The 15230-nt window shown below is 37.5% G+C and overlaps 1 protein-coding gene across 2 annotated transcripts in view; it reads right to left on the reverse strand.

Annotated features, from left to right (window-relative positions):
- The window catches only part of SENP2 (SUMO specific peptidase 2), a 33923-nt gene that overhangs the window by 14059 nt on the left and 4634 nt on the right, over positions 1-15230 (reverse strand). For both annotated transcript variants that reach the window (XM_087439895.1, XM_004424619.3), the window contains exons 2-8: positions 14995-15050; positions 10440-10573; positions 9938-10004; positions 7977-8067; positions 3788-3956; positions 1649-1752; positions 192-286 (exon numbers count right to left, since the gene is read on the reverse strand). In XM_087439895.1, coding sequence (XP_087296021.1) covers positions 192-286; positions 1649-1752; positions 3788-3956; positions 7977-8067; positions 9938-10004; positions 10440-10573; positions 14995-15050 — 716 coding nt within the window. The remainder of the gene's footprint in view (positions 1-191; positions 287-1648; positions 1753-3787; positions 3957-7976; positions 8068-9937; positions 10005-10439; positions 10574-14994; positions 15051-15230) is intronic.

Raw genomic sequence — 15230 nt, forward strand, 5'->3', positions numbered from 1 at the left:
TAAATCTGCTTCATCTTGAAATAGCTTTTTTACTAAACTACTGGTACTGGATAAGTCCCAGTCAATGCCCTGGGGTCTGATAATGTTTTAAAGTTTGGTACACCGTCTTTCACTAGTATGTCATTTTTCAATTTCATATGCATGTGACCTAAGTTCAATATATTAAGATAGGGCTAAATCTAGGAACTCACATGGTTTTGGAACAAACTGAGTTGTTTTGACTCCGTGACTTTGTTCGTCCCCCCAGCCTTTGGTCTTTAATGTGTCCATGTGACTTCTTTGAGAACTTAGAAACACAAAAAGTGAAGAAGATCAGATACAAAAGGAAAATCTACCGTAAATATTCACTATCTCTGTCTGGCAAGTTTCTCCAAGCAGGAGTTATTAATCACCCTGAAACATCAAATTACAGGAGAGAGGATGCAACATAGCACCACCTGGGACTGGGATAAAAGGAGTCTAATCCTGATTCTACTCTTTCAGCCAGGTCACCCAACCTCCAGTCTCTCTATTCGTAAACCTGGATGCTCTCAATCCCCAGCACCACCTTGACTGAAAAACCTCAGTGTGACAAAACTCAGGTTAAAAGAAGAGAAATTTTAAATGATATACTGAAATGGATCCTAAAACAACACGTTAAAAGCAGGAACATAAAAAGCACAGTGGTTTGAGGATTTTACTGACATGACAAAACCAGTCGTTCATGAAGCATACTGCTGCTTCCAACAGTGGCTAGTCACAATGGAGAAAACATTAACATTCTGACTGACAAAACTAAGAGAATTGTTTTTAAAAAGTTAACAACCAAAGTTAAAATTCCCAGACGAATAATCCTTTGTTATTTCTGCATTCAACAAGCTAGATAGTCTTGTGACTTTTTCACCGTCAACTTGCTGTGACATAATTTCTGGGATCCCCTCTCACACCACTAGTTAGAATTATCAAGTGTGCCTCAATCCTGAGCTCACATATTTTTTTATCCAAATATAAGGCCAGATATCAACTTCCTCTGCTACTCTCATCTATTTGCTCAAATCATTAGAATATTTAATTAACAAGCAGTCTTATAAGACAAACGTCTTATGACTTGGGATGACTTGTCTCTAAATCTTGTCTCTAAAGTGGATAGTTTCCAACTGTGCTAAAATACATGCACTACGATGCCTCACAGACTATATGCATGGGGGTGGGGGGAGACAGGGAGGAAGGGAGAGAGGAAGGGAGGAAGGGAAAGATGGGCAGGAGAGGAGAAGAGGGGGAAAGAGAGGCAGACAGAGAGAGACACAGATTGTGGGAAATGTGTGTGTTGGGGAAGTTGAAAAAAACTCTGCCCCCTGGGAACCCAACTTCAACCAGTGATTCCAATCTTCTGTATCAGAGTTTCAAGTGAGGGTTCTTTTGAACAAAGGATTCTAAAGCCAACAGACAATTCTATTTCTATTATATATATAATCTATTACTATATAATCTATTACTAGATACAATGTTCTATATGACCTGTTACTAGATACAATGTTCAGACAAATCACAGGGCTAGTTCTCTCAACGTTACCCTCCTTTTGCAAACAAAGCCCTTGCCACCAATCCCCTCTCCAAAAATAAGGAAAAAGATGTCTGGCAAAGCATTTATCCTGTAGCTTATTTTTACCTATGATGAGCTGAAGTTGCAGGAGGAACAGAGTTTCCATGACCGCTTTCTTTAAGTCGCTCCAACAACCTTCGGTACTTCTCTCTTTCCTCTTTTTGAACACCCTAAATAAAAGAAGGCATGTTAGATAACTACTAGCACATTAAACCTAAAATTAAATCATAAACAAAGACTAAGAGCTCAAATGCAGCCCATAGATGTGCTTTATTTACCAGCACAGTGTTTTTTAAAATCTTTGAATTCATTACCAACTTTATAAATTGAAAAGAAAAATCCAAAAATCTGGCCTCTTTGGAAAAATTGAATCAACAATCTGGAGTTTTGTAGGGCTATTCCCTTTAGACAGGCCATTCACTCCAGCCCACTTCACTCATTTACATTATCTGCTCATCCTTGAGGACATTTAAGTTTTTGAGGGCAGAACTGGGTTAACCACAAAAAAACTCAGCAGAAATAATCCACTTGCATATTCATAACATTTAGCTTCCAAAATGGAACTGGTCTCACCAAAGTCACCAATGACCTTCTATGGCCAGATCCAATAGACAGTTTTTCAGCCCTTATGTTACTTGACCTCTCTCTTCAGCATCTCACTCTGCTGACCTTGCCTTGCCTTCCTGGACAAGAATACACTCTCCTGCTTTCTTCTTATCTTCTCAGTCTCCACTGCAGATTATTTCTTCTTCTGCCTGCCCTTACATGCCTATGGTTCTGCCCATTATCTCTTCTCACACTTCATTTCCTCCCTGAATAATTTCTTCAGCTAGCTCCCTTGATTTAAATAACACCAACATGCAGAAGATTCAGATGTGTCTCTAACCCTGCCTTTTTCTGAAAACCCCCATCACCTATATCCAAGAGTCTACAGGACAGGTCTTCTTGCATGATTCACAGGCACTTTAAACAATGTCCAAAACTGAAGTCATCATCTTCCCCCTAAACACACAGGGTAACCCGGTCAGTGGCACGTATTTATCCAAGACTAAAATCAGGGACTCAGGCTCTTCCCTCTAACTTTATATCACACTTGACCAATGAACAAGTCCTTGCTAATATTACCTCCTAATATTTCTAGAATATATCCTATGTATATGCGATATATATTTGCTCAGTTCCATCTCTGATTTCTAAGAGGTATTGAAGCTTACTTTCATACCTCTCCTTAAAACCCCTCCTGGGCTGTGGTCCATTCCTCTCTCTGCCTACCTCTGTCAATTACAACTAGTTATATAGTAGCTCCTAGAGGAGAGGGACCACATTTTATTCACGTTTGAATTGCTGACAACTGGCACAGCACCTGGGATGCAAACAAATATTTCTTTGACGAACTAAATTAAGTGGCTCAGAAAACCATCTAGAAAATTGCAATAGTGATAAGCTTGAGGAATGCCAGATACAGGAATAATTCTAAATTCTCCTGAAATAAGTGAAGACTTCAAGAGGGAAGTGAAGAGAAGACTGTTGATGCAGACATCATGCTAAGTGCCCTGAAAAGGGAAGGAAAAAGCAGACATATACCATTTACTTCCCTTACTTAGTCACAGTTATTATATCTTATAAAAGAACAAGTTAGAATAATTCAGGGACCCAAAAAGAAACAATCTATAATCTTATCTTCTCCTAACATGATTCCTTTTTCTGTCTTATAGTGAAAATAACTATATCTAGAAATTGACTAAATTACCTATGTATAGAATCTCTCTAGAAGGATACATCAAGTATCAATGGTTACTTGCTAAGAGTCAAACAGGGTGCTGGGGCCAGGTATGGAAGGGAGAAATTTACAGTTACCGTACACCGTTTCATACCTTTTGAATTTTGTACCATAGTATATGTATCATTTATTCTCCCCAAAATTCATGAAGTAGTTTTTATTTTTACTTTATTTTATTTTTTTTAATTTTATTTATTTATTTTTTCCCCCAAAGCCCCAGTAGATAGTTGTACGTCATAGCTGCACATCCTTCTAGTTGCTGTATGTGGGACGCGGCCTCAGCATGGCTGGAGAAGCGGTGCGTCGGTGCGTGCCCGGGATCCGAACCCGGGCCGCCAGCAGTGGAGCGCGCGCACTTAACCGCTAAGCCACGGGGCCGGCCCTATAAAATAGTTTTTAAAAGAGATCAGGCTAAAAGGGCTTACCTCCTCCACGGTACAATGGGGACGCCTCAGACCCTTGCCACCCTCTTCAGAAATCATCTCTGTTCCAACCTGTTCCTGAGGTTTCCACGTTAAGGAACTTTCTGGATTGCTTTTGCTATGGCGACGGCCACCTGGTCTTCTATTATAGCCTTCTGAGTTCAAAGTAAAACTGAGAGACAGAAAGACAGAAAAGAAGAAAAAAAAAGTTATCACTAAACTGCTATAAATTGCTGGAATTTAAGCTCCAGACCATCCTGTGATTAAGCTGTCCCAGGTTAAGCTTGCTCCTGGCAAACCAGACAACTACCATTTGCAAAAGTGATATCTATCTCTAGAGCAGAGGGCACCCCAGAATTCTGCTATGGCATGCCTATTTCCAGTCACCAGGGCTGCCACATGAAAGCCTCTGCCTTCTTCCGCATGCCCAATTTTCCAACCCCAGCTCTGGATTTAGATCCCCTGTGACACACACCCTCCTCTGGTGTCTCTGTGCTTCTCCTTTAGTCATGTGGCACCATGGAATTAATTACTGGTGTGATTGTTTAATCTCTATATCCCACATGAAACTTTAAATTCCATAAAGACAGAGATTACACCCTTTCACCACTGTATCCTAGTACATGACCTAAGCCAAAAGGCAGTCAATAAATATCTGCTGAATGCTAAATTAATAAATGCTAAAGACATGGAGGCCATGATGCCCCCCCACCCCGGTCATTGTTGCTGGTGACAGAGGCTGCCTCTCCTGCCACTACCAATAATGGGACAAACTGATATCATAACTCTCTTAATATAATGTTTTGAAAAGGATACAACACCACATATATACTAGTGTTTCTACCAAAAAAATGCATAATCTAAAATAAATCATGAGTAAACATCAGACAAAATTAAGCAACATTCTACAAAAGAAATGATTTGTACTCTTTAAAAATATCCATGCTATTAAAGACAAAGAAAGGCTGAGGAACTGTTCCAGATTAAAGCAGATCAAAGAGACGTGAAAATTAAACAAAATACATGATCCTGCACTGAATCATGGACCAGAAAAAGTAATCTCTATAACGAAGAAATTTAAATAAGATTATATAGTAGTAGTATATCAATGTTAAATTTTGTGATTTTGGTAATCTGTGATGATGTAAGTGAATGTCCTCATTCTTAAGAAATAAACACACCCAAGTACTTATGATTAAAGGGGCATGAGTCTAAGACTTACTCTCAAATAGTTCAGAAAAAAATATTATGTATTATGACAGAGAATGATAAAGCAAATTGGCAAAATGATAGCAACTGGTGAATCTGGGTCAAATGTATTCACCTACAGAGTTTCAAAATATGTGAAGCAAAAACCGACATGACCAGACAGAGAAATAGACAAGTCCACAATTACAGTAGGAAACAGCAACACTCCTTGCTCATCTATCAGTAAAAAAAGTAAATAGAAAATCATTCACACCTGTAAAACATTATCAACAAACTTGACCTAACTGACAACGTATAGAACACTTCACCCAGCAATAGCAGAATACACATTCTTTTCCAGCGCACATTGAACATCACCCAGATAGACCATATTCTAGGCTATAAAACAAATATTAACAAATGTAAAACAACTGAAATCATACTAAGCATATTCTCTGACCAAATGGAATTAAACTAGAAATCAATAACAGAACAATATCTGGAAAGTCCCAAATATTTGGAAATTAAACAATGTAATTCTACACTTCGAAATAATCACAAGTTAAAGAGGAAGTAAAACAAAAATTAGAAAATATTTTAAGTTGAATGAAAATTAAAAGCAACATATCAAAATGTGTGAGATGCAGATAAAACAATGCTTATAGAAACATTTACAGCATTAAATGCTTAGATAATAAGTTCACTTCTAAATATTTAAGTATGTATCTCCCCAAAACAAGGACATCTCTTGCATAACCACAATACAATCATCAAATTCAGGAACTTGAGCAGTGATACAATATGTAACATGTTGTTCATATTCAAATTTCTCCAAAGGTATTAAAAACATACTTCATAGCAAATTTTTTCCCATCTAGGATTCAATGCAGGAGCTCACACTGCATTTAGTTGTCATGTGTCTTTAGTTACCTTTAATCTGGAACAGTTTTTCAGCCTTTCTTCATCATTATAATGAAGAGTACAGGCCTGTTGTTTTGTAGAATGAATCTTAATTTCAGCTTAACCAGTTTTCTTATAATTAGATTCACATTATTGATTTTTGCAGGAATACCACATTAACTGTTGATGTCCTTCTCAGTGCAATATATCTGGAGGCCACATCAGTTCGTCCCACTGTGGGTGATTTTAATTTTGATCCTTTGGTTAAGGTGCTGTCAGGCAAGTTTCTCCACTCTAGTTTTTTTGTAATTAATTACTATTAGTTATTATTTTTCCCTTTGTAATTAATAAGTAATTCATGGGATATATTTTCAGTTTATGTAAATATCCCATACCTCATCAAACTTTTACTTACTAGTTTCAGCTCAATTGATGATTCCTGTACATTTCAATTATTACTGTGATAGTTACAAAATGGTGATTTTTCTAATTCTATCATTCTTTCTACACTTACTAGTTGGCATTCTGCTATAAATAAGATCTTTTATTCCCACACTATATATTTATTTATTAGTATCTGTATTCCTGTCTTTTTTCATTTTGATGCTTAAATTGCCCCCAATTTGGCCAGTGAAAGCCCCTTCAAGTTTCCTCCTGGGTCATGTTGACATGTCCCCAGTTTTGTTTTGTTTTGTTGTTTCTGAGGAACATTCGCTCTGAGCTAACATCTGTTGCCAATCTTCCTCTTTTTTTCCTTGAGGAAGATTAGCCATCACCTAACATCTATGCCATTCTTCCTCTACTTTGTATGTGGGACGCCACCACAGCATGGCTGATGAGTGGTGTCGGTCTGTGCTTGGGATCCAAACCCACGAACCCAGGCCACCGAAGTGGAGCATGCCAAACTTAACCACTACACCATGGGGCCAGCCCTGACATGTCCCCAGTTTTTGAGCAGTCCTTTAATTTCTGACATAAAATGTTCCAGATTCATTTTGTGCTTTCCCTCCTAGCCCTACAATCAGCCATTTATCCAACTCCAGAGAGCCCTAGTTTTTAGTTAGGGTCTCATTCTTAAATATGAGTGGATAGCCAAGGATTTTAGGTATTTGAATAAAGACTATAATATGAAAGATAAGACCAAAATAATCCAAAGGGGAGGAAGAATTCAGAAGAAGCAGACAGAGCAGGGAGAAGAAGAAATTTTAAAATAATTAACAGCTTTAGAGATAAGAGAAGATATTGCTTCCTTATAATAAGAACAAGATGCTTGGACAAAGGAAAAACCATGGTGAGTGGGAAGGAAGAGGATGCTTACAACTTAAAAACTAGGAAACCAAAAGAAAAAAAAAGTCAATAAAAGATTTTTTTTTTAAACAGGGCAAGGACTGGGGCCGGCCCTGTGGCATAGCAGTTAAGTGCTTGCTCTCCGATGCTGGCAGCCCAGGTTCGGATCCCGGGTGCGCACCAGCGCATTGCTTGTCAGGCCATGCTGTGGCGGCGTCCCATATAAAGTGGAGGAAGATTGCCACGGATGTTAGCCCAGGGCCAGTCTTCCTCAGCAAAAAGAGGAGGATTGGCAGATGTTCGCTCAGGGCTGATCACTTCCTCACACAAAAAAATAAATAAATAAAAAGGGCAAGGACTACAACAAAAGAAGAGAATATATAGGAAAATTAGATCAATCTAGAAAGTCTAATATCCAAGGAGCAGAAATTCTAGAAAGTGAGAACACAGAAAGAAGAAGAAAATTACTAATAAAATATTAAGAACAGTTCAGTGTATGAGAATTCATCAGGCTATATACATGATTTCTGCACTTTTCTGTATGCATATTATACTTCAAAAAAAGTTTAGAAGTTAGCGACAATTATTTTTTAAAAGGTTTTCAAAATCAGATGCGATAGGCATATAATGTGGTAGAAAAAGTAACACACTTGAGTTCGAGTCTCTCACTAGCTGCATGATATTCGGCAAGTTATGAACCTTAGAGTACTTACTTAACAAGAGTACATAATAGAGTCAAAGTGAGAATGCCCAGCAAGAGTGAGCACCTAATAAGTGCTAAGTCTCCATTAACAAAAAGGCAGAATTTAACACTTACCCAAAAGAAGGCAGGACTCTGCGAGGCTGATCTCGAGTTACTGTCACTCTGATCTTTGGATAGTCACTTATTCCATTAGGAGATTTATTACCTATTTTAGAAATGCATTTATAATTGTAAAAAAACAAAAAAAACTGTGAATAGTTTGCATTAGAAAAGAAAATCTGAGTAGTCCACAGTGTAGAACTAAATATCTTATTTTTTCAAATTCTATTACTATACAGCACAGAGGTCCAGCACAAATTTTGTAAAAGTTAAAGGAAAAGCAATAGTGCTTAATTTGTCTTTGATCTCTGACAGGTAGTAACAATTCATTGACAAGCTTTTCTAATTTTGCTTGCTGGGACCACCAAGAGGCATGAAGAACTCAATGATGACAAACTCTGTAATCTAATCGAGTAAAGTTTTCAAATTGTTTTTTCTTCCCAAGCAAACAGAACTATTTTTAAATGAAAACCTGCCATATGTTACTATACTTCACCAGAAGCTTCTAACACTTGTGAGATGGTTACTATACTTCAAAAAAGGGTAACCAAATTTTCATCAGCCACATTTTCTGCTCGAACTATTACAGGGCCTTGGAGTCCCTGAGAACTCCAAAATGCAAAGAGGTCTAAAACTGAAAGTTTTTTCATAAGTCAGTAGTAGCAAAACCTACACTGACCTGAATTCATTTGTTTGCAAAACCTGACTTGAACCAATCTTCAGTCCCAATGGAGTTTTTTAATAATATCCAATAAACACAATATATCTCAAATATGAAAAATTTGGAATTCCCAAACACATCTCCAAGGGTTTCAGATTAGAAACTGTGGACTTATTTACACAAGAAACCCACCCTAGGAATACCTATGCTTCTCTGACTAGGTTACACAGAAATATAGTGCCAGTACCTCAGGCACAAGATAAATCTACCATCCCTTCCATACATCAATTTTAATGGTAAATAATTTTAAACATTTATACATTCAAACACTATGAATAGATTATAAAATCTAATTTGTACTAACTTTTAAAATGAAATAAAAGACTTCAAAGAAGTATCATCTTTGTGCCAGGTCCTTTGGGACTATTCTCAGTCTCAGGGGTACGCATTTACTCTCCTTTGCTCTTCTCTGCCACCAGAGGTACTTTACTAAAAAAAGTTTGAGAAGCACTACTCTAAGGTTTTTATCATTTCCTTAACTTCTTCCACATTGGGCTTCTGAACCCACGAGTTCTCTAAAAGCTCTCTTTCCCCTTCCTCTCAAACTTTTACAAGCCTACCTGAGGGGCAGAGATCACAACCATTTTTAAGACTCTTGACTTCTTCCTGTTTTTCCCCACCATAGCATTTTTTACAGTATATGCAACAGTTACAATTCAATTTCGGGCTATAAGGATGATATGGAAGATCCTAAACCATAAACCTATGAGCACTGGGAACCTAAAGTTGCTCTCCAATCAGATCATATCCTTCAAAGGCAGAGTTTTATTATTTTGTCATTTTATTATTTTGCTATTTGTTTTGTCATTTTGTTACTAAAGGTTTTATGATTTTGTAAGGTTTTATTATTTTGTTATTTGTTTCATCATTTTGTTATTAAAGGTTTTATTATTTTGTTATTTGTTTCATTATTTTGTTATTAAAGCTTTTATTATTTTGCTATTCCTGATAACTTAGCACAGTGTCTGGCACAGAGAAAGCCCTCAGGAAATGGGGGGGGGGGGGAGATGGTTTTTTTGTTTTTTAAAATGAATGAACCAGAGTCACATTAGGAAACTGATAGTACAAATAGAAAACACAACAGTAAATTCAAAAACAATTCTAAAGGAAAGCTATTTGCTTTTTAGAATGGTAGAGAGAATATATCTGTGCTCTCATTCCAACCCAAATCAGTGTTTTCCTTTCATATTCTCAAAACTCAGAAAAAAGCAGCAGAAGGAGGTAGGGGAAGCGGAAATAGTTTTGACCACCTCACCCAGTTTCAGCATGTTGTTCCAGGATCCAGAACCTGTCAGTTCACAAGATGAAGAGTTCGGAAATACCTTAAAATCAAATAGAATCACCTCTGTAGTATCTAAATTTTAGAATTTAAATAACTTTCTAATATGAAAAAAAAAAATCACTCTATTGGTGATTACTTAGCTAGCTCACAGAAAAGATACTATCAATAAGACCAAAGGTTTAATTTGTGAAGATTCACAAAATGAGGTAAAAAAATAACAATTCCAGGTTCTTCACACATATTGAAATAAGAAAAGCAAATGTATTAATAATTTGCTCTTTATAAATATTTTTAAATGTGTAATTTCTTAACCTTTAACTTTTTGGCCTTTATATCAAGGCTAATAAAGACATGAACATTGCTGGAAAAAAGTTATTCTACCCATTAATTCCTAAAAAGAGAGTATTTCTAAAATTTAACTTTAATGATTAAGCACAAGGATCAGTAGCCCCAATGGAGCCCTATCCCCACTGACCTCTCCTGAAGGGGCCACATTCCGTGTTCCATTACAAGCAGAAGTTACCATGGGCTTAGTGGTCAGCTGGAATGGGAATCCAAATAAGCTGGCAGCATTGTAGAGACTGGTTTTCACTTGGCGAATAAAACAATCTAGAAGGTGTAATATAGATTACATACACCTATAAATATAGAGTAATAAACTACTTTTTTTTTTAAATAATTTTATTTATTTATTTTTTCCCCCAAAGCCCCAGTAGATAGTTGTATGTCATAGCTGCACATCCTTCTAGTTGCTGCATGTGGGACGTGGCCTCAGCATGGCTGGAGAAGTGGTGCATCAGTGCGCGCCCGGGATCCGAACCTGGGCCGCCAGCAGCGGAGCGTGCGCACTTAACCGCTAAGCCATGGGGCCGGCCCGAGAGTAATAAACTTCTAGCAAAAAAATAAGATTATATCTTAGAAAAGGTCTCTCTCAGTTTTTATTAAAAGTTCTATTTTCAACCATTGAGATAAAAAGGTATCTATAAAAATAATTTTTCTCCTACCCTAATAACTAGAATTCCAGCATTGTGATTTTTTTTAAATAAATTATCTGGGATGCTACAAAAACATGAAACCATCACTTTAGTAAATCACAGTGATTCACAAAAAAATGTCCTAAAATGACAGCTTTTAAGCAATGAGTTCTCCAGAATATAAATCTTTACCAGAGAGAGAGGGGCAAAACTTAAACAACCTGAAGCGTATAGTCACTAGATATGACAGAATGCTACAGGAAGTACTATCATTTACTCACTGTTTTGTCCTTGCTTCCCAGGCAGGTAACAATATAGCTGTCCTAAACAACTACGCACTAAGTGCCTATTATATCTTGGCTATGCCCAGGGTGGAAGTTAGTGAAGTATAAGTTATGCAGCTCTTAAACATATATGACGAAACAAGGCTATTCCTCTACTTGAGAAGATGTGTTAGATGATCTCAGACTCACCCCTCCCTGCCACCAAAAATAAAGATTACAAAATAAATAAGTAAATAAATAAGGGGAAGCATAGATTTCAGTGCTTACCCCACTTCCTCCTTTTATCACACTACCCTTTCTCACTTCCTACACTGCTGATTTGCTTTCGACAATTTCCTCATTAAGGGTATCCTTAAGCACTAGTTTGAGCGAAAGAGACCATCATCTTAGCCACATTCAGCTTTAAAAAAAATAATCTGAAACTGAAATAGTGGCTTTTAAGCAACAAGCACTCCAGAACATATAAGGTATAAAATACTTTCCAGAATGATAGGTGAATAACTTAAACAACACGAAGGATGTGATAGCTGGGTATAGCAGAATCCAATTTGACATAATTTGTAACTAGAGAATAGTTAAAAGTACCAAAGTTTGCAAATGACTTGTTTCTCATTTTAGGAATTAGAGAGAATTCCAGGTTATCCCTCTAATAATGTTGAGGAACAACATTTCCATTCTGCTGTACTTTAAGTGGGAGAAAAAAAGCTTTAGGAATTGGTACTGAACCCACAGTCTATCATTCAGACCCCAAAGGGCAAGAGGTGCTCTTTTTTGTGTGTATGTGAGGAAGATCAGCCCTGAGCTAACATCCATGCCAATCCTCTTTTTGCTGAGGAAGACTGCCCTGGGCTAACATCTGTGCCCATCTTCCTCCACTTTATATGGGATGCCGCCACAGCATGGCCTGACAAGCGGTGCGTCGGTGCGCGCCTGGGGTCCGAACCCAGCCCGCCAGCAGCAGAGCGTGCGCACTTAATCACTATGCCACGGGGCCGGCCCCAAGAGGTACTCTTAATAACAGTGAAATAGTGGACACTAAAAAGCATTGTAATATTTATTTTCCTACAAATTTTGTCAAAATCTGAGTATGCTCCAAGATTATGTCAAAAAATCTCATTGACTTAAAAAAAAATGGGGACAAGACCACCTTATTTTCCTGAGACTAAACTACGTAGATCTCTTATCTCTTTTATCTCATGAGTCTGCAATTCTAAGGTCTTCCTTTTTTTCTTTTACCCTTCCTTTTTTTCTCTCAAAAGCAACCAACAGAGTTGTACTGTCTGAGATAGTAGCCGGTAGCCACATGTAGTTCCCTAAGTTTAAATTTAATTAAAATTAAATTCAGTTCTTGGTCTCACTAGCCCCATTTCAAGTGTTCACTAGCCATTATGGCTGAGAGTTCCGTTGTACAGCACTGCCACAGACCTTTACAAACTCTGCCAATAAGTATTATCTCTGCTACCTCTTGCTTCCCCCTTGGTTTAGGTTCCCTTCTATAGTTTCCATTCAGAAAATCATAATACATATTTCATGGAAACCATGGTGGGAGAAATCCTTAACACAGAAGTCCATGAAATAGATGATTACCAGAATTATTTCAAGAACCTTCTGTAATTTATTTATTTATATTTTTCTTTAAAATTGACTCACGTTTTTTGCCAAACAAAAGTATTTGAAAGGTAATTTTATATGGCTACTGTTAACATAAAGCAACATCATTTGCCTTATAAAGAAATGAAGGGCCGGCCCTGTGGCTTAGCGGTTAAGTGTGCACGCTCCGCTGCTGGCGGCCTGGGTTCGGATCCCGGGCGCGCACCGACGCACTGCTTCTCTGGCCATGCTGAGGCCGTGTCCCACATACAGCAACTAGAACGATGTGCATCTATGACATACAACTATCTACTGGGGCTTTGGGGGAAAAAAAATAAATAAAATTTTAAAAAAAAGAAATGAAAACATGGGGCCAGCTGGGTGGCGTAGGGGTTAAGTTTCCACCTTCTGCTTTGGTGGCGTGGGGTTCGCAGGTTCAGATCCTGGGCACAGACCCACTCACCGCGCATCAAGCCATGCTGAGGCAGTGTCCCACATAGAAGAGCTACAACTCTACAACTATGATACACAACTATGTACTGGGGCTTTGGGGAGAAAAAAGAAAAAGAGGAAGACTGGCAAGAGATGTTAGCGCAGGGCCAATCTTCCTCAAAAAAAAAGAAAGAAAGAAATGAAAACACAACAATGTTAAGTTCTAGCTGGGCCTGTTAAAAAAAGGGGAGATTAGCACGTATTAGACAAGTATCAAAGACAGACTAGCTTTAAATCAAGATTTGCTACTTAAAATAATGAGAAAATTAAAAATAACTGAAAAGGATACAACTTTTTTATTATATAACATAATTCAAATGTTACTTAATGCTATGAACTTTATATCTCCTAAAATCATTTCCTCAATTGGTATCTATCCTGTGCTTTGGGAAATACTAATGAATTTAGTATAAATTCCTGACACTCAGAGTCCTCTATAATTTGACCTCTCTCTCTTGCCAACTTTTTCTTTTTTTTTAAAGCAATTTTTATTTTTATTTTATTTATTTTTGTGTGTGTGTGAGGAAGATCAGCCCTGAGCTAACATCCATGCCAATCCTCCTCTTTTTGCTGAGGAAGACTGGCCCTGGGCTAACATCCGTGCCCATCTTCCTCCACTTTATGTGGGACACTGCCACAGCATGGCCTGACAAGCAGCGTATCGGTGCGCACCCGGGATCCGAACCCAGGCCGCCAGCAGTGGAGCGTGCGCACTTAACCGCTACGCCACAGGGCCGGCCCTTGCCAACTTTTTCCCTGAGTTCTAGTCACTATTTCCTGAATTGTGCAACTTTCCCATACTGTTCCCTCTGCCTAGAATGCTCTTCCTTCCTCTTGCTCTCTGTTGATATCCTATCCATTCTTCAAGACCCACCTCATGACATACTAGCTCCTTCATCAAATATTTACTGAGACTCTTAACCAGCTGAAAATTAGACAGTACTTTGTTAGTACTTTTCTTATTTCATTTATCATATCCTCATTGACATTAGTATTATTTATGTGCTTGTCTTATCCCCCCCACTATATAATCATACACCCCTATAATTGTAAGGTCCTTAAAAATAGAGACCCTGTCTTACTCATTTTTGTATTTCCTGTAGAACCTAACACATTGTTAGCAGTAAGACATGCTTAATAAGTACTCATTGGCTTTAAGCGAAATCTTAACATAGACATGTCCACTCTTAACTGCCCCATCTGGATGTAGGTCCAAATTCACATTCATTTTTGAGAAAGAAGAAAATATTATTATAGTATTCCATTATGCTTTTTCCCTTTACTCTAATCTAGTTTTAGTCTCTTCTACCAAGCAACATCTAGCCCTTCAGATATAGGGAAGTAAACAATTTGGGGCAACACATTAGATTGGTTCACTCAGCTTTCTGAACTAGATGACTCAGTTTGAAGTAGTTTCTACAATGTCTTCTCCTCAAATTTAAAAAGCCCCTTTTCTTTATAGGAAGATTTAGAATTTTAAAATGCACATTCAACATACAGGCTTATATATCTGGAAAGATACACGTAAGTCCCTGATAACAGTGGTTACCTCTACAAAAGATAACTGAGTAGCAAAGGGATAGGAAATAGACTTCCTTTTCACTGCATACACTTTTTACCTTTTGAATTTTGTTCCATGTATATATTTTTCCTATTAAAAAAACTAATTTTTAAAATTAATATTCAATACCTAATCTTGGTCTTTTGGCTGGTATTTCATCAGTATCCACTGCAGACAACAGAGGGCTGGTAAAAAAGAAAAGAGAGAAATATATATGCATATATATATTTATATATACACACATATCCATTTCTATAAATAAACTTATTATTCATACAACACACCCCCCTCCATCCCCTGTGTCATAAAGTGAGATCCAACTGATGTTTTAAAAGAGAACAAACGTTGCTCTATAGTAAGCCTTT

Source organism: Ceratotherium simum, chromosome 15, assembly GCF_057802395.1.
Source record: "Ceratotherium simum simum isolate JZ-2026a chromosome 15, ASM5780239v1, whole genome shotgun sequence".
NCBI lineage: Eukaryota > Metazoa > Chordata > Mammalia > Perissodactyla > Rhinocerotidae > Ceratotherium > Ceratotherium simum.